The sequence below is a fragment of the Salmo salar genome, chromosome 19 (assembly GCF_965601325.2).
Source record: "Salmo salar chromosome 19, fSalSal1, whole genome shotgun sequence".
In the NCBI taxonomy this organism is placed as follows: Eukaryota; Metazoa; Chordata; class Actinopteri; order Salmoniformes; family Salmonidae; genus Salmo; species Salmo salar.
The window spans coordinates 62,759,782-62,782,535 of NC_138309.1; the positions used below are offsets into that span (position 1 = coordinate 62,759,782).

General features: G+C 45.2%; 1 protein-coding gene across 5 annotated transcripts in view; it reads left to right on the forward strand.

Annotated features, from left to right (window-relative positions):
* The window catches only part of LOC106579176 (liprin-alpha-3), a 58,843-nt gene that overhangs the window by 27,912 nt on the left and 8,177 nt on the right, over nucleotides 1-22,754 (forward strand). For 4 of the 5 annotated variants that reach the window (XM_014158830.3, XM_014158827.3, XM_014158828.3 and 1 more), the window contains 5 exons: nucleotides 7,282-7,421; nucleotides 10,103-10,224; nucleotides 21,758-21,936; nucleotides 22,140-22,340; nucleotides 22,519-22,581. In XM_014158830.3, the coding sequence (XP_014014305.1) occupies nucleotides 7,282-7,421; nucleotides 10,103-10,224; nucleotides 21,758-21,936; nucleotides 22,140-22,340; nucleotides 22,519-22,581 (705 nt within the window). The remainder of the gene's footprint in view (nucleotides 1-7,281; nucleotides 7,422-10,102; nucleotides 10,225-21,757; nucleotides 21,937-22,139; nucleotides 22,341-22,518; nucleotides 22,582-22,754) is intronic. The other variant, XM_014158825.3, reaches the window with a different exon arrangement.

Sequence of the window (22,754 nt, forward strand, 5' to 3'; positions counted from 1 at the left end):
GCGGTTAGGCCTCATTTAACACAGTAAATTCATCAGGCTTAAGCCATGTTTCAGTCAGGCCAATCACATCAAGATTATGATCAGTGATTAGTTCATTGACTATAACTGCCTTGGAAGTGAGGGATCTAACATTAAGTAACCCAATTTTGAGATGTGAGGTATCACAATCTCTTTCAATAATGGCAGGAATGGAGGAGGTCTTTATACTAGTGAGATTGCTAAAGCGAACACCGCCATCTTTAATTTTGCCCAACCTAGATCGAGGCACAGACACGGTCTCAATGGGGAAAGCTGAGCTGACTACGCTGACTGTGCTAGTGGCAGACTCCACGAAGCTGGCAGGCTGGCTAACAGCCTGCTGCCTGGCCTGCACCCTATTTCATTGTGGAGCTAGAGGAGTTAGAGCCCTGTCTATGTTCGTAGATAAGATGAGAGCACCCCTCCAGCTAGGATGGAGTCCGTCACTCCTCAACAGGCCAGGCTGGGTCCTGTTTGTGGGTGAGTCCCAGAAAGAGGGCCAATTATCTACAAATTCTATCTTTTGGGAGGGGCAGAAAACAGTTTTCAACCAGCGATTGAGTTGTGAGACTCTGCTGTAGAGCTCATCACTCCCCCTAACTGGGAGGGGGCCAGAGACAATTAATCGATGCCGACACATCTTTCTAGCTGATTTACACACTGAAGCTATGTTGCGCTTGGTGACCTCTGACTGTTTCATCCTAACATCGTTGGTGCCGACGTGGATAACAATATCTCTATACTCTCTACACTCGCCAGTTTTAGCTTTAGCCAGCACCGTCTTTAGATTAGCCTTAACGTCGGTAGCCCTGCCCCCTGGTAAACAGTGTATGATCGCTGGATGATTAGTTTTAAGTCTAATACTGCGGGTAATGGAGTCGCCAATGACTAGGGTTTTCAATTTGTCAGAGCTAATGGTGGGAGCCGTCGGCATCTCAGACCCCACAACGGGAGGAGTAGAGACCAGAGAAGTCTCGGCCTCCGACTCCGACTCGCTTAATGGGGAGAACCGGTTGAAAGTTTCTGTCGGCTGAATAAGCGACACCGGTTGAGCATTCCTACAGCGTTTCCCTCCAGAAGCCATGAGAAAGTTGTCCGGCTGCGGGGACCGTGCGAGGGGGTTTATACTAACGTTACTATCTGTACTTACTGGTGGCACAGACGCTGTTTCATCCTTTCCTATACTGAAATTGCCCTTGCCTAACGATTGCGTCTGAAGCTGGGTTTGCAGCACAGCTATCCATGCCGTAAGGCGATCGTTCTCCTGTATATTATAAGTACAACGACTGCAATTAGAAGGCATCATGTTAATGTTACTTAGCTTCGGCTGTTTGAAGTCCTGACGAACCATGTCCAGATAAAACCTCCGGGGTGAAAAAGTTGAATGAAAAAAGTTGAGTGAGGGAAAAAGTAAAAATATACGGTAATGAAAAAGTAAAAACCGTCAGGTAGCAAAGTAAGATCGGCAACAAAACGCACATCAGCGTAAACAAGTCTGCCAATGGAAGAAACACAAAAGAACTGTCAAGATCCCTCGGCCTGGGGCTCCATGCAAGATCTCACCTCATGGAGTTGCAATGATCATGAGAACGGTGAGGAATCAGCCCAGAACTACATGGGAGGATCTTGTCAATGATCTCAAGGCAGCTGGGACCATAGTCACCAAGAAAACAATTGGTAACACACTACGCCGTGAATGACTGAAATCCTGCAGCGCCCGCAAGGTCCCCCTGCTGAAGAAAGCACATATACATGCCCGTCTGAAGTTTGCCAATGAACATCTGAATGATTCAGAGGACAACTGGGTGAAGTGTTGTGGTCAGATGAGACCAAAATGGAGCTCTTTGGCATCAACTCAACTCGCCGTGTTTGGAGGAGGAGGAATGCTGCCTATGACCGCAAGAACACCATCCCCACCGTCAAACATGGAGGTGGAAACATTATGCTTTGGGGGTGTTTTTCTGCTAAGGGGACAGGACAACTTCACCGCATCAAAGGGACGATGGACGGGGCCATGTACTGAAAAACCTTGGGTGAGAACCTTCTTCCCTCAGCCAGGGCATTGAAAATGGGTCGTGGATGGGTATTCCAGCATGACAATGACCCAAAACACACAGCCAAGGCAACAAAGGAGTGGCTCCAGAAGAAGCACATTAAGGTCCTGGAGTGGCCTAGCCAGTCTCCAGACCTTAATCCCATAGAAAATCTGTGGAGGGAGCTGAAGTTTCGAGTTTCCAAACGTCAGCCTCGAAACCTTAATGACTTGGAGATGATCTGCAAAGAGAAGTGGGACAGAATCCCTCCTGAGATGTGTGCAAACTTGGTGGCCAACTACCAGAAACGTCTGACCTCTGTGATTGCCTACAAGGGTTTTGCCACCAAGTTCTAAGTCATGTTTTGCAGAGGGGTCAAATACTTATTTCCCTCATTAAAATGCAAATCATTTTATAACATTTTTGACATGTGTTTTTCTGGATTTTTTTGTTGTTATTCTGTCTCTAACTTTTCAAATAAACCTACCATTAAAATTAGAGACTGAGCATTTCTTTGTCAGTGGGCAAACGTACAAAATCAGAAGGGGATCAATACTTTTTTCCCTCACTGTATATATATATATACTGTGCCTTGCAAAACTCTTCATCTGCCATGGCGTTTTTCTTATTTTGTTAAATTACAACCTGTAATTTAAATAGATTTTTATTTGGATTTCATGTAAAGGACATACACAAAATAGTCCAAATTGGTGAAGTGAAATGAAAAAATTACATGTTTAAATAAATACTAAAAAATTCAAACGGAAAAGTGGTGTGTGCATATATATTGATCCCTTTGCTATGAATTCCCTAAATAAGATCTGGTGCAACCAATTACTTTCAGAAGTCACATAATTTGTTAAATAAAGTCCACCTGTGTGCAATCTAAGTGTCACATGATCTGCCACATGATCTCAGTATATCTACACCTGTTCTGAAAGGCCCCAGGGTCTGCAATACAACTAAGCAAGGGCCACCACCAAGCAAGCGGCACCATGAAGACCAAGGAGCTCTCCAAACAGGTCAGGGATAAAGATGTGGAGAAGTACAAATCAGGGTTGGGTTATAAAAAAATATCTGAAACTTTGAACATCCCACAGACCATTACATCCATTATTAAAAATGGAATGAATATTGCACCTCAACAAACCTGCCAAGAGAGGGCCACCCACCAAAACTCATGGACCAGGCAAGGAGGGCATTAATCAGAGAGGCAACAAAGAGAACAAAGATAACCCTGAAGGAGCTGCAAAGCTCCACAGCGGAGAGTATGTGTCCATAGGACCACTTTAAGCCGTACACTCCACAGAGCTGGGCTTTACGGAAGAGTGGCCAGAAAAAAGCCATTGCTTAAAGAAAAAAATAAGCAAACACGTTTGGTGTTTGCCAAATGTAATGTTGGAGACTCCCCAAACATATGGAAGAATGTACTCTGGTCACATGAGACTAAAATTGAGCTTTTGGCCATTAAGGAAAACATTATGTCTGGCGCAAACCTAACACCTCTCATCGCCCCAAGAATACTATCCCCACAGTGAAGCATGGTGGTGGCAGCATCATGCTGTGGGGATGTTTTTCATCGGCAGGGACTGGGAAACTGGTCAGAGTTGAAGGAATGATGGAGGGCACTAAATATAGGGAAATGTTTGAGGAAACCTGTTTCAGTCTTCCAAAGATTTGAGAGTGGGACTGTGGTTCACCTTCCAGCAGGACAACGACCCTAAGCATACTGCTAAAGCAACACTCGAGTGGTTTAAGGGGAAACGTTTAAATGTCTTGGAATGGTCTAATCAAAGCCCAGACCTCAATCCAACTGAGAATCTGTGGTATGACTGAAAGATTGCTGTACACCAGCAGAACCCTTCCAACTTGAAGGAGCTGGAGCAGTTTTGCCTTGAAGAATGGGCAAAAATCCCAGTGGCTAGATGTGCCAAGCTTATAGAGACATACCCCAAGAGACTTGCAGCTGTAATTGCTGCAAAAGGTGGCTCTACAAAGTATTGACTTTGGGGGGGTGAATAGTTATGCACGCTCAAGTTTTCTGTCTTTTTGTCTTATTTGTTGTTTGTTTCACAAGAAAAAATATTTTGCATCTTCAAAGTGGTAGGCATGTTGTGTAAATCAAGTGATACAAACCCCCCAAAAATCTATTTTAATTCCAGGATGTAAGGCAACAAAATAGGAAAAATGCCCAGGGGATGAATACTTTCGCAAGCCACTGTGTATATACATATAAAAAAGTACATATTACCTCAATTACCTCGACTAACCTGTACCCCCGGACATTGACTCTGTACCGGTACCCCGTGTTACTTTTTTTTTTAACTTCAGTTTATTTAGTAAATATTTTCTTAAAACTGCATTGTTGGTTAAGGGCTTTTAAGTAAGCAATTCACGGTAAGGTCTACCTACACCTGCTGTATTTGGCGCATGAGACAAATACAATTTGATTTGATTTGTAATCTGGTTGTAATAACTTCATTTCAACGAGTTTTTCCTGCTGGATAAAGGAGCTTCTTCCTTATGTCTGCACTGTGTTTGATTGTGTTTGTTGATTGTGTTTGTATTTGTTTGATGAGAAAAAATAAATATGGAAAACTGTGGTATTATTGTTGCTGAAGGTCTCAAGTGTACTGTGACTAAATCAAGCTGAAATGTTTACAGTACAACAAATACATTGCATTTTCTATTGTGATTTAAATGGCTGGAACTGTTTATAAGGTAATACATTAAAGGACCACTCAAAATTAATCTTTTGGTATTTTTATCATTAGTCCACTGTTGGTACAGTCCCAAGATGTTTTGCATGTCAGCAGTCAAGTTTTCAAGACATTGGACTTTCAAGAAGCAAAGTGTCACTGGCCACGTCATGATTATACAAAATCCTGTGATGATGATGTGGCCGGTGACACATAAATATCGTTTTTTGTTTATTTTTCCTTTAAACTAGCAAACTAGCGAAGAAGTTACTCAAATGGACACATCTTCATACAGCAATTAAAATTCATTATGCCGACCGTATTGTCTCCAAAGAGAACTCGACCTCAGTTATCATCACAGCCGTGTATATCCCCCCGCAAGCGGATACCAAGATGGCCATCAAGGAACTTCACTGGACTTTATGCAAACTGGAAACCATATATCCTGAGGCTGCATTTATTGTAGCTGGGGATTTTAACAAAGGTAATCTGAGAACAAGGCTACCTAAATTCTATCAGCATATTGATTGCAGTACACGAGCGAGTAACACACTCGACCACTGCTACTCTAACTTCCACGATGCATACAAGGCCCTCCCCCGCCCTCCTTTTGGCAAATCTTACCATGACTCCATCTTGTTGCTCCCCTCCTATAGGCAGAAACTAAAAACAGGAAGCGCTCGTGCTTAGGTCTATCTAACGCTGGTCTGACCAATCGGATTCCACGCTTCAAGATTGCTTCAATCACGTGGACTGGGATATGTTCCAGGTAGCCTCAGACATTAACATTGATGTATACGCGGACTCTGTGATGTTGTACCCACTGTGACTATTAAAACCTTCCCTAACCAGAAACCGTGGATTGATGGCAGCATTTGCGCAAAACTGAAAGCACGTACCACCACATTTAATCATGGCAAGGCGACTTGAAACATGACTGAATACAAACAGTGTAGTTATTCCCTCTGTAAGACAATCAAACAAGCAAAGTGTCAGTATAGAGACAAAGTGGAGTCGCAATTCAACGGCTCAAACACGAGACCTATGTGGCAGGGTCTACAGACAATCACGGATTACAAAAAAAAAATGCCCCGTCTCGGACATTGACGTCTTGCTCCCAGACAAATTAAACAACTTCTTTGCGCGCTTTGAGGACAATACAGTGCCACTGACACGGCCTGCTACCAAAGACTGTGGGTTCTCCTTCTCCGTGGCCAACCTGAGTAAGACATTTAAACGTGTTAACCCGCAAGGCTGCAGCTCCAGACGGCATCCCTAGTGGCGTCCTCAGAGCATGTGCAGACCAGTTGGCTGGAGTGTTTACGGACATATTCAATCAATCACTATCCCAGTCTGCTGTCCCCACATGCTTCAAGATGGCAACCATTGTTCCTGTTCCCAAGAAAGCTAAGGTAACTGAACTAAATGACTAAATGACTAAATGACGAGACAGCCTACAGAGAGGAGGTGAGGGCCCTTGGAGTGTGATGTCAGGAAAATAACCTCTCACTCAATGTCAGCAAAACAAAAAAGATGATCGTGGACTTCAGGAAACAGCAAAGGGAGTGCCCCCCTATCCACATCGACAGGACAGCAGTGAAGAAGGTGGAAAGTTTTAAGTTCCTCGGTGTACATATCACAGACAAACTGAAATGGTCCACGCACACAGACAGTGTGGTGAAGATGGCGAAAAAAATGTGGCTTGTCACCGAAAACCCTCACTAACTTCTACAGGTGCACAATTGAGAGCATCCTGTCGGGCTGTATCACCGCCTGGTACGGCAACTGCACTGCCCACAACCGCAGGGCTCTCCAGAGGGTGGTGCGGTCTGCACAACGCATCACCGGGGGCAAACTACCTGCCCTCCAGGACACGTATAACACCTGATGTCACAGGAAGGCAAAAAAGATCATTAAGGACAACAACCACCCGAGCCACTACCTGTTCATCCCGCTTCCATCCAGAAGGCGAGATCAGTACAGGTGCATCAAAGCTGGGACAGAGAGATTGAAAAACAGCTTCTATCTCAAGGCCATCAGATTGTTAAAGAGCCACCACTAGCACAGAGAGGCAGCTGCCTACCTACAGACTTGATATCAATGGCCACTTTAATAGATGGAACACTAGTCACTTTAATTATGCCACTTTAATAATGTTTACATATCTCACATTACTCATCTCATATGTATATACTGTATACTGTATCCTTCACTATCTATTGCATCTTAGCCGCTCTGTTACTGCTCATCCATATATGTTATACTTATATATTCTCATCCCATTCCTTTACTAGATTGTGTGTATTAGGTTCTGTGGAATTTGTTAGATATTAGGTTTTGTTGTGGAATTGTTAGATATTACCTGTTAGATACTGCTGCACTGTCAGATCTAGAAGCATAAGCATTTCGCTACACTCGCAATAACATCTGCCAGCCATGTGTATGTGACCAAGACAATTTGATTTGATTTGGGATTTGATTAAAATAGTTGTCTACAGTGACTCAATTGAACTGATTGTCTGTCAATACAGAACAGCAAAGAGGGCGACGACTGCCGAGCGCTAGCCTTGATTGACTCCACCCCTCCTCCGGTTCCTCGTGCTCTGCGATTGGATAGAATGACTCACACACACCCAGGGGCTGGGCTGGATGATCACCGCGAATTCCGCAGGTACAGTTATTACTTTAGTCAACATTGAGACAATGTGTGTTTGCTGGGAAGCTAGGTAATGGAAAGTATATGACTCTGTATTGAAATGAAGGTTGAATAAAATAAAATCTAAAATATATTAATGCCAATAGAATGGATATAAAGTAGACTAGATTACCAACTATTTCAGTGACAATGTACAAAAATATAAACGCAACATGTAAAGTATTAGTAAGTGTTAGTAAGCATTTCTCCTTTGCCAAGATACTCCATCCACCTGACAGGTGTCACATATCAAGAAGCTGATTAAACACCGTGATCATTAAACAGATGCACCTTGTGCTGGGGACTATAAAAGTCCACTCTAAAATGTGCAGTTTTGCCACACAATGCCACTGATGTGACAAGTTTTGATGAAGTGTGCAATTGGCATGCTGACTGCAGGAATGTCCACCAGAGCTGTTGCCAGATAATTTAAAACCTCTTCAGCGTCTCATCCCGTCACCGGGATCAAAATCCAGCGAAAAATCATATCGCCAATTAGCATTAAAAAAAAATCATAATTAAAAAAAAAAAAAATTAATATATATATATTTTTTTTTATAGATACACCTCTCCTGAATCGACCCACGTCGTCCGATTTCAAAAAGGTTTTACAGGAAAAGCAAATCATTAGATTATGTTAGATGAGTCCATCGTAAAAAGCAGCTTCATAGCCATTTTCCGACCAACCACTTGCATCACATATAATCAAAAAACAGCTAAATGCAGCACTAACCTTTTACAAACTTCATCAGATGGCACCCCTAGGACATCATGTTATACAATGCATGCATTCTTTTGTTCAATAAAGGTCATATTTATATATAAAAACAGCATTTTACATCTCTGTCTGAGGTTGACTAAATAATTTCCCCTCAAAAGCGTCCCGGTAAACAATGCTACATTTCCCTAAATTACTATCCTATAACGATTTTTTAAATTTATATTGTCAATCTAACATTTATAGATGAATATCTCTTGAGAACACCTGTCATACCAGATTTTAAATTAACTTTACTGGGTAATCACACTTTGCGATAAAAGGAGATGCGATACTCAGAAAATGAGCTAATATACAGAGCTCGGCGCCATCTTGGAAACAATCGCATGTCACATCTCATCTTGTATAATATTGTCAATAATCGCCTACCTTTAGTTGTCTTCATCAGAAAGCATCCCAGGTCCACAACAGATGTATTTTCGGTCAAAAAGTCCATACTTCACGTTCCATTAGCCTGATGTTGGTAGCGCGTCCTATGGCTCTCTCCAAGCGCAGGGCTGAAGTTCCGGATAAAATGCGATTCTCCCGCATGTAGGTTCGTTCAAACATGTCAAACGTTGTAAAACATTAATCTTCAGGGCCTGTAACACCAAGAGAGCCAATAAGATTCGAGGGGGATGATTTCATTGGCTTTAAAACCGTTTCCAAAGGTGGGGGCAGACATGGCCGCCGGCGTCATAATGGTGATGGCCCATCCCCTGTGACCAATTTCCAACTCGTCTCATTCACTGAGTTTTGACTCTATAAGGCTCAAACCACTGTGAAAAGACTGGCGACATCTAGTGGAAGCAATAGGAAGTGCTCACTGAACCATGGTTAACGGTGTTATTTATAGGGAAAGATGAGAAGTCGAGTCCACAATTCAGAATTCCACTTCCTGTTTCAATCGGTCTCGGGGTTTTGACTGCCATTTGAGTTCTGTTATACTCACAGACACCATTCAAACAGTTTTAGAAACTTTAGAGTGTTTTCTATCCATATATAATAAGTATATGCATGCCCTAGCTTCTGAGTTTGATTAGTAGGCCGTTGAAAATGGGAACGATTTTTTTTCAAAATGCGCTGTGGCGCCCCCTATCCTACGGTATCCTCAAGAGGTTTAATGTTAATTTCTCTACCATAAGCCGCCTCCAACGTTGTTTTAGAAGTTGCCAGTACGTCCAACTGGCCTCATAACCGCAGACCACGTTTATGCGTCGTGTGGGTGAGCGGTTTGTTGATGTCAACGTTGTCAACAGAGTGCCCAATCGTGGCGTTGGGGTTATGGTATGGGTAGGCATAAGTTACAGACAACCAACACAATTGCATTTTATCGATGGCAATTTGAATGCACAGAGATACCGTGATGAGATCCTGAGGCCCATTGTCGTGCCATTCATCATTTACAGCCCCAAGCCGCAAGGATCTGTACACATTTCCTGGAAGCTGAAAATGTCCCAGTTCTTCCATGGCCTGAATACTCACCAGACATGTCACCAATTGAGCTGTTTGGTATACTCGGGATCGACGTGTACAACAGAGTGTTCTAGTTCCCGCCAATATTCAGCAACTGTGCCCAGCCATTGAAGAGGAGTGGGACAACATTCCACAGGCCACAATCAACAGCCTGATCAACTCTATGCGAAGGAGATGTGTTGCACTGCATGAGACAAATGGTGGTCACACCAGATACTGACTGGTTTTTCTGATCCATGCCCCTACCTTTTTTTTAAAGGTATCTGTGACCAACAGATGCATATCTGTATTCCCTGTCGTGAAATCCATAGATTAGTGCCTAATGAATTTATTTCAATTGCCTGATTTCCTTATATGAAATATTTGAAATGGTTGCATTTTTTTGTTCACCAGTGATGTTCTGTGATTAATTTGCAACCACCAGTAGTCAGGACTCTCTCCACAAAGCCAGCAAGAAGAAGAGCATCAAGTCCTCCATTGGACGCCTGTTTGGGAAGAAGGAGAAGGGGAGGATCGGAGGACCTGGGAGTCAGTCTGCCTCTCTGGGTAAGTCAATATAGAGAGTTGACCACAGTGGTGGAAAAAGTACTAAATTGTCATACTTGAGTAAAAGTAAAGATACCTTAATAGAAAATGACTCAAGTAAAAGTTAAAGTCACTCAGTAAAATACTACTTGAGTAAAAGTCTAAAAGTATTTGTTTTTAAAAATACTTAAGTATCAAAAGTAAATGGAATTGCTAAAATGTACTTAAGTATCAAATAATTTCAAATACCTTATATTAAGCAAACCAGACAGCACAATTTTTTAAATAATTTTTTAACACTCAGACATAATTTACAAATGAAGCATTTGTGTTTAGTGAGTCTGCCAGATCAGATGCAGTAGGGATGACCAGCGATGTTCTCTTGATAAGTGTGTGAATTGGACAATTTTCCTGTCAAAATGTATCTAATACTTTTGGGTGTCAGGGAAAATGTATGGAGTAAAAAATACAAAATGTTCTTTCAAAATGTAGTGAAGTAAAAGTAAAAGTTGCCAAAAATGTTAATAGTAAAGTAAAGTACAGATACCCCCCAAAAATACATAAGTAGTACTTTAAAGTATTTTTCCTTAAGTACTTTTCACCACCGGTTGACCGTGTGTGGGGTGTGAGGGTTAGAAACAATGTAAGGTCGCCTGTATTTTGCACACAAACTGTTTACTTATAAAGTATACACTAATATACACTGAGTATACAAAACATTAAGGACACCTGTTCTTTCCATGACATATACTGACCATATCACGTTTTAGGGAAGACCCAGATGCAGACAGTGTCGAAGTAACAAAAGTTTATTACTAGAACAGCGGGTAGGCAAAACGGCAGGTCAAGGGCAGGCAGAGGTTGGTAATCCAGATCAGAGTCCAAAAGGTACAGAACGGCAGGCAGTCTCAGGGTCAGGAAACAGTAGACAAAGGGCTGTGAGACATGGGTTTGATTCTAGACACATGAAAAGTGTGATGTATACGGAGGGTACAGGGCAACAGAAGACGAACAGCAGAGGGGCTAATGACATTGGAGATGGGGAAAGGGCCGATATACCAGGGGGAACGTTTGCGGGACTCCACACGGAGGAGCAGATCCTGGGTGGACAGCCATACCTTCTGCCCAAGACAATGCCAGGGTCCGGTGGCGGTCCGCTTGTCGTCGATATCTGGAGGTGAGAAGGGCCGACCGGGCTCTCTTCCAGGTACGACGACAGCGGCGGACAAACATCTGGGCTGAAGGTATGCCGACCTCTTCCTCTTGCTCAGGGAAGAGCGTAGTCTGATAACCCAGGGAACACTCAAAGGGCGAGAGACCTGTGGCAGAGCAAGGAAGGGTGTTGCAGGGGTATTCGACCCACACTAGTTGCTGGCTCCAGGTGGTGGGGTTGGCGGAGACCAGGCAGCAAAGAGTCGTCTCCAGGTCTTGGTTGGCTCGCTCCAACTAGCCATTGGACTGGGGATGGAACCTGGAGGACAGGCTGGCCGCGACCCAATGAGTGTGCAGAACGCCTTCCAGAACTGGGACGAGAACTGAGGACCCCGATCGGAGACCATGTCCACTGGGAGTCCATGGATCCGGAAGACGTGCTGCACCATGAGCTGGGCCGTCTCTTTGGCAGAGGGTAGCTTGGGGAGAGGAATGAATTGGGCGGCTTTGGAAAACCGGTCCACTACTGTCGGGATGTCGGGATTGCCATCAGACGGAGGGAGACCTGTGACAAAGTCCAGGGATATGTGAGACCAGGGATGGTGAGGGACAGGCAGTGGTTGAAGGAGACCAGCCGGTGCTTGCCGAGGAGTCTTGTTCGGTGCACAGATCATGCATGTGTCAACGAACGTGGAGATGTTAGGAACTATGATAGGCGTCGCACAAAAGCATTGTCGCAAAAAGGCCAGGGTCCGATGGGAACCCGAGTGGCAGGCAAGCCTGGAGGAGTGGACCGCGTCAGGAAAAACATCAGTTTATCCCGCAGTCATAGGGTCGTTGCGGTGGCCCGGGCCTTACTGAACACCTCCCGGAGGTCCGGGGCAACTTCCGAGCCCCCAGGAAGATGTCCTGGGTCAGGCTGCGCTGACTTCAGGCAATGAGCGTGGCAAAACAGGCTCCAGCCCATGATGGCACTAGCTGGAGCCAAGAGAATCCCAATACCACGGGAACCTGATAAGACTTAATGAGCAGGAATTGGATCGTCTCGCTGTGGTGCCCTGATACATGTAGGTTGATGGGGGTGGTCTTGTGGATGACCCGGCCTATAGAGTGCCCGTCCAAATCGAATCAAATGTATTTATAAAGCCCTTTTTACATCAGCTGATATCTCAAAGTGCTGTACAGAAACCCAGCCTAAAACCCCAAACAGCAAGCAATGCAGGTGTAGAAGCACGGTGGCTAGTAAAAACTCCCTAGAAAGGCCAGAACCTAGGAAGAAACCTAGAGAGGAACCAGGCTATGAGGGGTGGCCAGTCCTCTTCTGGCTGTGCCGGGTGGAGATTATAACAGAACATGGCCAAGATGTTCGAATGTTCATAGATGACCAGCAGGGTGGGAGTGCCCAGCTCGGACGCCAGAGTAGCATCCATAAAGCTCTCATCGGCCCCAGAGTCGATGAGTACCCGGAGAGATTTCGACTGGCATGAAAAGGGGTGTGAGTCAGGGGAGAACAAAAGTTCTCCGTATGGCCCACCAGAGTACTCGCTCCTACTGGTGAGCCTGGTCTTTTAGTGGACAGGTGGAGACAAAATGACCAGTTGTCCCGCAATACAGACAACTCTTAGTGTGAAGCCTGTATAGCCATTCAGCTGGAGACAGCCTAGCTCTGCCTAGTTGCATTGGCTATGGAAGAGGTGAATCGACAGACTTTGTTGACTCTCGGGGGAACTCAGGTAGCCTCGGGTTCTCTCGGTAACGGAGCCATTTGGGGACCTCAGGGATGCCTCGGAGGCGAGGTGGAATCCTTGGGCGGGCGAGTGAAATTGAATCTCTTCTCCTTTCTTCGTTCCCGTAGTTGCCCATCGATCTGAATGGTCAAGGCGATGAGCGAGTCGAGATCCATCAGTAAGCTCGTCCTTTACTTCCTCCGATACTCCGTGCAGGGACATGTCAAAAAGTGCTTCCGGGTTCCAGGCACTCTCAGCTGCCAACGTGCGGAAATCCACCGCATAGTCTGCCACACTGCGGGAGTCTTGCCGAAGCTGGAGTAACTTCTGGGCAGCCTCTCTCCCGGACAATGGAGCATCGAAAACTTCCTTTACCTCTGCCACAAACTCCTCCAGACTGAAGCATACGGCCGACTGTTGTTCCCATACTGCCATAGCCCAGAGGTCAATAATCCAGTGTGGTGTGATAAGGTACAGAATGGCAGGCAGGCTCAGGGTCAGGGCAGGCAGAATGGTCAAAACCGGGAAAACTAGAAACAGACAGGAGCAAGGGGGAAAACGCTGGTAGGCTTGACGAACAAAACTAACTTGCAACAGAGAACATAGGTCTAAATACACTGGGGATAATGGGGAAGATGGGCGACACCTAGAGGGGGTGGAGACAAGCACAAAGACAGGTGAAACAGATCAGGGTGTGACAGGCCAGGTGATTTCTGGCCTGTCAAAAAGAAAAAACGGAAAAGTGGTGTGTGCATATGTATTCATCCCCTTTGCTATGAAGCCCCTCTGGTGCAACCAGTTACCTTCAGAAGTCACACAATTAGGTAAATAAAGTTCACCTGTGTGAAATCTAAGTGTCACATGATCTGTCACATGATCTCAGTATATATACACCTGTTCTGAAAGGCCCCAGAGTCTGCAACACCACTAAGCAAGGGGCACCACCAAGCAAGCGGTACCGTGAAAACCAAGGAGCCCTCCAAACAGGTCAGGGATAAAGTTGTGGAGAAGTACAGATCAGGGTTGGGTTATAAAAAAATATCCAAAACTTTGAACATCCCACGGAGCACCATTAAATCCATTATTAAAAAATGGAAAGAATATGGCACCACAACAAACCTGCCAAGAGAGGGCCGCCCACCAAAACTCAGAAACCTGGCAAGGAGGGCATTAATCAGAGAGGCAACAAAGAGACAAAAGATAACCCTGAAGGAGCTGCAAAGCTCCACAGCGGAGATTGGAGTATCTGTCCATCTGTAACGCTGGGACATCGTGGGTGTGGAGTCAGGCACAGGAAACAGAAGCGTTTACTACAGTGCTTTATTTACGCACTACCAAAAGAGTATTCGCCCAACACAACAGGGCGTATCAAAATACAAAGTCCCAAACAAAACACGATCCACTACACACAGTGTAAATGAACGAAACAAGCCCGCACACAGAACAGGTGGGGAGACGGGCTTAAATACTCATCTAATAACTTAATAGAAAACAGGTGCAACAAATAAAGGCATAACCAACAGAAAAGGAAAAAGGGATCAGTGGCAGCTAGTAGGCTGGTGACGACGACCGCCGAGCGCCACCCGAACAGGAAGAGGAGTCACCCTCGGCAGGAGTCGTGACAGTACCCCCCCCCCCCCGACGCGCGGCTCCCGCAGCGCGCCAACACTGGCCTTGGGGATGACCCGGAGGGCGAGGCCTAGCCTAACACACACTGAAATGGCGACATGTTAGTGGATGAGTGGCGGAGTGAGTTTTGTGCCAGTTCGGCCCATGGTATGTACGTGGCCGGTCCTGGCAGTACGACCGCAGAAACCTACCCACCCCCTGGTTCACTCTCTCCACCTGCCCATTGCTCTCGGGGTGATAACCGGAGGTCAAGCTGACCGAGACGCCCAGGCGCTCCATAAACGCCCTCCATACACGGGACGTGAACTGATCAGAAACGATGTCCTCCAGCACCCCGTAGTGCCGGAAGACATGGGTGAATAGAGCTTCCGCAGTCTGTAGGGCCGTAGGGAGACCGGGCAACGGGAGGAGGACTTAGAGAACCGATCCACCACCACCAGAACCGTGGTATTCCCCTGAGACGGGGGAAGGTCAGTAAGGAAGTCCACCGACAGGTGAGACCACGGCCTTTGTGGAACGGGGAGGGGTTGTAACTTCCCTCTAGGAAGGTGCCTAGGAGCCTTACTCTGGGCACATACCGAACAGGAAGAGACATAAAACCTCACGTCCTTAGACAAAGTGGGCCACCAGTACTTCCCCCTAAGGCCTCGCACTGTCCTCACCACCCCAGGATGACCCGACGAGGGTAGTGTATGAGCCCATCAAATCAATTGATCACGGACACCAAGCGGAACGTACTTACAGCCTGTAGGACAGTTAGAAGGCGCAGGCTCTACCTGTAGCGCCCGCTCAATGTTCGCGTCCACCTCCCATACCACCGGTGCTACCAGCTTAGAGGCTGGAAGGATGGGAGTAGGATCGATGGGCCGATCCTCAGTGTCATAGAGACGGGACAGCGCGCCGGCCTTGGTGTTCATGGAACCTGGTCTATACGAAATAGTGAACTGAAATCGGGTGAAGAACATGGCCCACCGTGCCTGACGCAGGTTCAGTCTCCTGGCTGCCCGGATATACTCCAGGTTCCGGTGGTCAGTCCAGATGAGGAAAGGGTGTCTAGCCCCCTCAAGCCAGTGTCTCCACACAGTCAGAGCCTTGACCACAGCCAACAGCTCCCGGTTCCCCACATCATAGTTGCGCTCCGCCGGACTGAGCTTCCTTATCCACAAAGGATTGAAAGACGGCTGGAGCATTCTTCAACCCATACGGCATGACGAGGTACTCATAGTGGCCCGATGTGGTACTAAACGTGGTTTTCCACTCGTCTCCCTCCCGAATACGCACCAGATTATATGCACTCATGAGATCCAGTTTCGTGAAAAAACGCGCTCCGTGAAATGATTCCACCGCCGTAGCGATGAGAGGAAGTGGGTAACTGAACCCCACTGTAATGGAATTGAGACCTCTGTAATCAATGCACGGACACAGACCTCCCCCCTTTTTCTTCACGAAAAAGAAACTCGAGGAGACGGGTGAAATGGAGGGCCGAATGTACCCCTGTCCCAGAGATTCCGTGACATATGTCTCCATAGCAACATCTCCTCCTGGGACAATGGGTACACGTGACTCTTGGGAAGCGCAGCGTTTACTTGGAGGTTTATCGCACAATCCCCCTGTCGATGAGGTGGTAATTTAGTCGCCTTCTTCTTACAGAAGGCGAGAGCCAAATCGGCATACTCAGGGGGAATGCGCACAGTGGAAACCTGGTCTGGACTCTCCACCGACGTGGCACCGATGGAAACTCCCAGACACCTACCTGAACACTCCTCTGACCACCCCTGGAGAACCCCCTGTTTCCACAACATCTTGGGATTGTGACTGGCCAGCCAAGGCACCCCCAGCACCACTGGAAACACAGGTGAATCAATAAGGAAGAAACTAATTCGCTCCTTATGATTCCCCTGCGTTACCATGTCCAGTGGCACCGTGGTCTCCCTGACCAGCCCTGACCCTAATGGCTGGCTATCTAAGGAGTGCATGGGGAAGGGGGAATCTAACGGCACCAGTGGAACTCCCAGCTTGAGGGCGAGTCCGCGATCCATAAAGTTCCCAGCTGCGCCTGAATTGACTAGCGCCTTATGCTGGGAACAGGGAGAAAAATCAAGAAAAAAATTAAAACAAACATGTGACCAACAGAGGGTTCTGGGTGAGTTTGATGCTGACTCACCTGAGGTGAACGAGGAGTGTTCCGCCTGCCCTCTCGACTCCCAGAGGGACCCCCCAGCACCGGTCGGCCATGTGTCCTCGGCGACCACAATTGGTGCAGGAGGGGCTAGGATGTGGAACTGACAGGATCCTTTCTGAACGCCCACGGGCAGCCAGCAGATTGTCCAGTCGGATGGACATGTCGATCAGTTCATCTAGGGAGAGTGTAGTGTCCCGACATGCTAGCTCCCTGCGGACGTCCTCGCGGAGGCTGCACCGGTAATGATCCATTAGGGCCCTGTCATTCCACCCGGCCCCAGCAGCCAAGGTCCGGAACTCCAGAGCAAAGTCTTGCGCTCTCCTCGTCTCGTCACGATCCACTACACAACACACAGTGTAAATGAACGAAAGAAGCCCGCACACAGAACAGGTGGGGAGACGGGCTTAAATACTCATCTAATAACTTAACCTCTATGGGCTAGGTGGGACGCTTGCGTCCCATCTACTCAACAGCCAGTGTAATCCCGTGGCACGATATTCAAATACCTCATAAATGCAAAAACTTCAATTTTTCAAACATATGACTATTTTACACCATTTTAAAGACAAGACTCTCGTTAATCTAACCACACTGTCCGATTTCAAAAAGGCTTTACAACGAAAGCAAAACATTAGATTATGTCAGCAGAGTACCCAGCCAGAAATAATCAGACACCCATTTTTCAAGCTAGCATATAATGTCACATAAACCCAAACCACAGCTAAATGCAGCACTAACCTTTGATGATCTTCATCAGATGACAACCCTAGGACATTATGTTATACAATACATGCATGTTTTGTTCAATCAAGTTCATATTTATATCAAAAACCAGATTTTTACATTAGCATGTGACTAGCATGTGACTAGCATTCCCACCGAACACTGCCGGTGAATTTACTAAATTACTCACGATAAACGTTCACAAAAAACATAACAATTATTTTAAGAATTATAGATACAGAACTCCTCTATGCACTCGATATGTCCGATTTTAAAATAGCTTTTCGGTGAAAGCACATTTTGCAATATTCTCAGTAGATAGCCCGGCATCACAGGGCTAGCTATTTAGACACCCAGCAAGTTTAGCACTCACCAAAGTCAGATTTACTATAAGAAAAATGTTATTACCTTTGCTGTTCTTCGTCAGAATGCACTCCCAGGACTTCTACTTCAATAACAAATGTTGGTTTGGTCCCAAATAATCCATTGTTATATCCAAATAGCGGCGTTTTGTTCGTGCGTTCAAGACACTATCCGAAAGGGTAAATAAGGGTGGCGAGCATGGCGCATTTCGTGACAAAAAAATTCTAAATATTCCATTACCGTACTTCGAAGCATGTCAACCGCTGTTTAAAATCAATTTTTATGCCATTTGTCTCGTAAAAAAGCGATAATATTCTGACCGGGAAATCGTTTTTTATTACAAAGAGAGTGAAAGTAAAAGCATGCTATCCCCTCATGCACAAGCCTCAGTCTAATGGCCCTCTGATAGAGCACTTGCCAAACGCGCTAATGTGTTTCAGCCTGGGGATGGAATTACATCGTTCAGCTTTTTCCCACCTTCTGAGAGCCCATGGGAGCCGTAGGAAGTGTCACGTCATGCCAGAGATCCCCTGTATTTGTTAGAGATGATCAAGGAGGGCAAGAAATTGTCAGACAGGCCACTTCCTGTAAGGAATCTTCTCAGGTTTTGGCCTGCCAAATGAGTTCTGTTATACTCACAGACACCATTCAAACAGTTTTAGAAACTTTAGGGTGTTTTCTATCCAAAGCCAATAATTATATGCATATTCTAGTTACTGGGCAGGAGTAGTAACCAGATTAAATCGGGTACGTTTTTTATCCGGCCGTGCAAATACTGCCCCCTAGCCCCAACAGGTTAATAGAAAACAGGTGCAACAAATAAAGGCATAACCAACAGAAAATGAAAAAGGGATCGGTGGCAGCTAGTAGGCCGGTGACGACAACCGCCGAGCGCCACCCGAACAGGGAGAGGAGTCACCCTCGGCAGGAGTCGTGACACCATCGGACCACTTTAAGCCGTACACTCCACAGAGCTGGGCTTTATGGAAGAGCGGCCATAAAAAAGCCATTGCTTAAAGAAAAAAATTATCGAACACATTTGGTGTTCACCAAAAGGCATGTGGGAGACTCCCCAAACATATGGAAGAAGGTACTCTGGTCAGATGAGACTAAAATTGAGCTTTTTGGCCATTAAGGAAAATGTTATGTCTGGCGCAAACCCAACACCTCTCATCCCCCTGAGAACACCATCCACCAGCATGGTGGTGGCAGCATCATGCTGTGGGGATGTTTTTCATCGGCAGGGACTGGGAAACTGGTCAGAATTGAAGGAATGATGGATGGCGCTAAATATAGGGAAATTCTTGAGGGAAACCTGTTTCAGTCTTCCAGAGATTTGAGAGTGGGACTCTGGTTCACCTTCCAGCAGGACAATGACCCTGAGCATACTGATGAAGCAACACTCGAGTGGTTTAAAACCTCTTACAACTAACGGGATTGAGTTTGACAATAGCCAGCGAAAAATCAGAGCGCCATATTCAAAACCACAAATCTAATCATTTCTATTTCTCAAACATAGGACTATTTTACACCATTTTATAGATACACTTCTCCTGAATCGAACCACGTTGTCCGATTTCAAAAAGGCTTTACAGCGAAAGCAAAACATTAGATTATGTTAGGAGAGTACATCGACACAAATAACCACACAGCCATTTTCAAAGCAACTACATGCATCACAAATACCCAAAACACAGCTAAATGCAGCACTAACCTTTGACGATCTTCATCAGATGACACTCCTAGGACATCATGTTACACAATACATGAATTTTTATGTTCGATAAAGTTCATATTTATATATAAAAACAGCATTTTACATTGGCGCGTGACGTTCAGAAAATATTTTCCCTCAAATACTGCCGGTGAATCAGCGCCACAATTTACAAAAAAACTTGTCATAAACGTTGATAAAATATTAAACTGTCATTCAAAGAATTATAGATGAACATCTCCTTTATGCTAACGCTGTCAAAGATTTCAAAAAAGCTTCACAAGGAAAGCACTCTTTGCAATAATCTGAGTACTGAGCTCAGAGAAATACACTAGGCAATACAGATAGCCGCCATTTTGGAGTCATCTAAAATCATAAACTGCATTAGAAATATTCCCTTACCTTTGATGATCTTCATCAGAAGGCACTTTCAGGAATCCCAGGTCCACAATAAATGTTGTTTTGTTCGATAAACTCCATAATTTATGTCCAAATAACTCCTTGTTGTTCGAGCGTTCAGTTCACCTACTCCAAATGTAGGAAGTGCGCGGACAATGTCACGACAAAAAGTAAAAAAAGGTTGTATTTACGTTCGTTCAAACATGTCAAACGTTGTAAAACATCAATCTTTAGGGCCTTTAGAACGTGAAGATTCAGTAATATTTCAACCGGACGGTTCCTGTGTCTTGAAAAACGTTTTGGAACAGAGGTTCCTCCCTCGTGAATGCGCACCAATGAAGTGATGTCCTTCCCTGGGTGACCAACTTACCAGCCTTCTCATTCGGTCTCTGTTCATCGTAGACGCCTCAAACAACTTTCTAAAGACTGTTGACATCTAGTGGAAGCCTTAGGAAGTGCACAATTATTACTACGTCACTGTGTGTTCAATAGGAAACGACTTGAAGAGAGCCCATGCATCCAGATTTCCACTTCCTGGTAGGATTTCTCTCAGGTTTTTGCTTGCCATATGAGTTCTGTTATACTCACAGACACCATTCAAACAGTTTTAGAAACTTCAGAGTGTTTTCTATCCAAATCTACTAATAATATGCATACCCTAGCTTCTGAGTTTGAGTAGGAGGCAGTTTAATATGGGCACATATTTTTTCCGAAATTGTCAATACTGCCCCCTATCCTTAAAGAGCTGTAAGAAGTTTTAAGGGGAAATGTTTAAATGTCTTGGAATGAATCTGTGGTGTGACTGAAAGATTGCTGTACACCAGCAGAACCCTTCCAACTTGAAGGAGCTGGAGCAGTTTTGCCTTGAAGAATGGGCAAAAATCCCAGTGGCTAGATGTGCCAGGCTTATAGAGACATACCCCAAGAGACTTGCAGCTGTAATTGCTGCAAAAGGTGGCTCTGCAAAGTATTGACTTTGGGGGGGTGAATAGTTATGCACGCTCAAGTTTTCAGTTTTTTTGTATTATTTCTTGTTTGTTTCACAATAAAAAATATTTTGCATCTTCAAAGTGGTAGGCATGTTGTGTAAATCAAGTGATACAAACCCCCCAAAAATCAATTTTAATTCCAGGTTGAAAGGCAACAAAATAGGAAAATTTTCAAGGGGATGAATACTTTCGCAAGCCACTATATGTGTGCCATTCAGAGGGTGAATGGGCAAAACAAAAGATTGAAATGCCTTTGAATGGGGTATGGTAGTCGGTGCCAGGCGCACCGGTTTGTGTCAAGAACTGCAATGCTGCTGGGTTTTTCACACTCAACAGTTTCCCGTGTGTATCAAGAATGGTCCACTACCCAAAGGACATCCAGCCAACTTGACACACCTGTGGGAAGCATTGGAGTCAACATGGGCCAGCATCCCTGTGGAATGCTTTCAACACCTTGTAGAGTCCATGCCCCAACTAAACTGGGGTTCAACGCAATATTAGGAATGTGTTCCTAATGTTTGGTATACTCAGTGTACACAGCTATACTGAATATTTTTTAAATAATCAACCAGGGTAGCATGTTTCTATGTTTTTAGAAGAAAAATAAATGATTCATGGCAAGACAGATTGTCCAGTAATCATGGGGAGTAGTTTCTCACATGACCTTTGACCTCAGCCTCCACACCTTCTGATGACCTGGGCTCAGCTGACCCCCTGGGACTGGCCAAGATGGGAACTGGCACCGTGGAGAAAGATCGCCGCAGCAAGAAGAAGCACGACCTGCTAGAAGAAGCTTGTCGCCAGGGTCTTCCCTTCGCTTCATGGGATGGCCCCACGGTGGTTACATGGCTTGAGGTATGATGTCTCATTGGTTAACTATCTGAGAGGAAATCATGTGCATTGTTTTACCTGAAGGTGCTCCATCTTACTATGAATGAATCTGAATACTGTACACGATGAACATATTAAATTCATCCTTATTGGCAGGGAATATTTTTGTAAATATTCCCAAAGCAGATACATCTTCTCCCTCCTCTTCCTTTTCCTCTTCCTCTTAGTTGTGGGTGGGCATGCCCGCCTGGTATGTGGCAGCATGTCGTGCCAATGTGAAGAGTGGTGCCATCATGGCCAACCTGTCGGACACAGAGATCCAGCGGGAGATTGGCATCAGTAACCCCCTGCACCGTCTCAAACTGCGCCTGGCCATCCAGGAGATGGTGTCCCTCACCAGCCCCTCGGCACCGGCCAGCACACGCTCCGTAAGTGTTACAGCATATACACTCACAAACACGCACACAAACATTACCATATGTTCAGTAGCATACTTGCTACACATATAGAAGTTTGAATTAGTCTGAGTGAAAATGTATGCAAACTGTAATCATATCCTTATTCTTTTCCCATCTGAATTTCAAATTGTCCTCGATGACATCACAGTCGACCAGTGATATATGGATGACTCATGCCGAAATGGAGTCACTGACCGCTGCCATAAAACCAGTAAGTTGTTTTGCCTATCTCTTTCTTTTTATATTTGCTTTTAGTTCTCCTACACGCTATCTTATTTCAAAAGTGATTTAATCTATGTTTGACCAATTAAGACATCCCAAGACTTTCGTGCAACTCAATTATCTAACAATATTCTATTAATTCCTAACTGTATAAGAATTGAT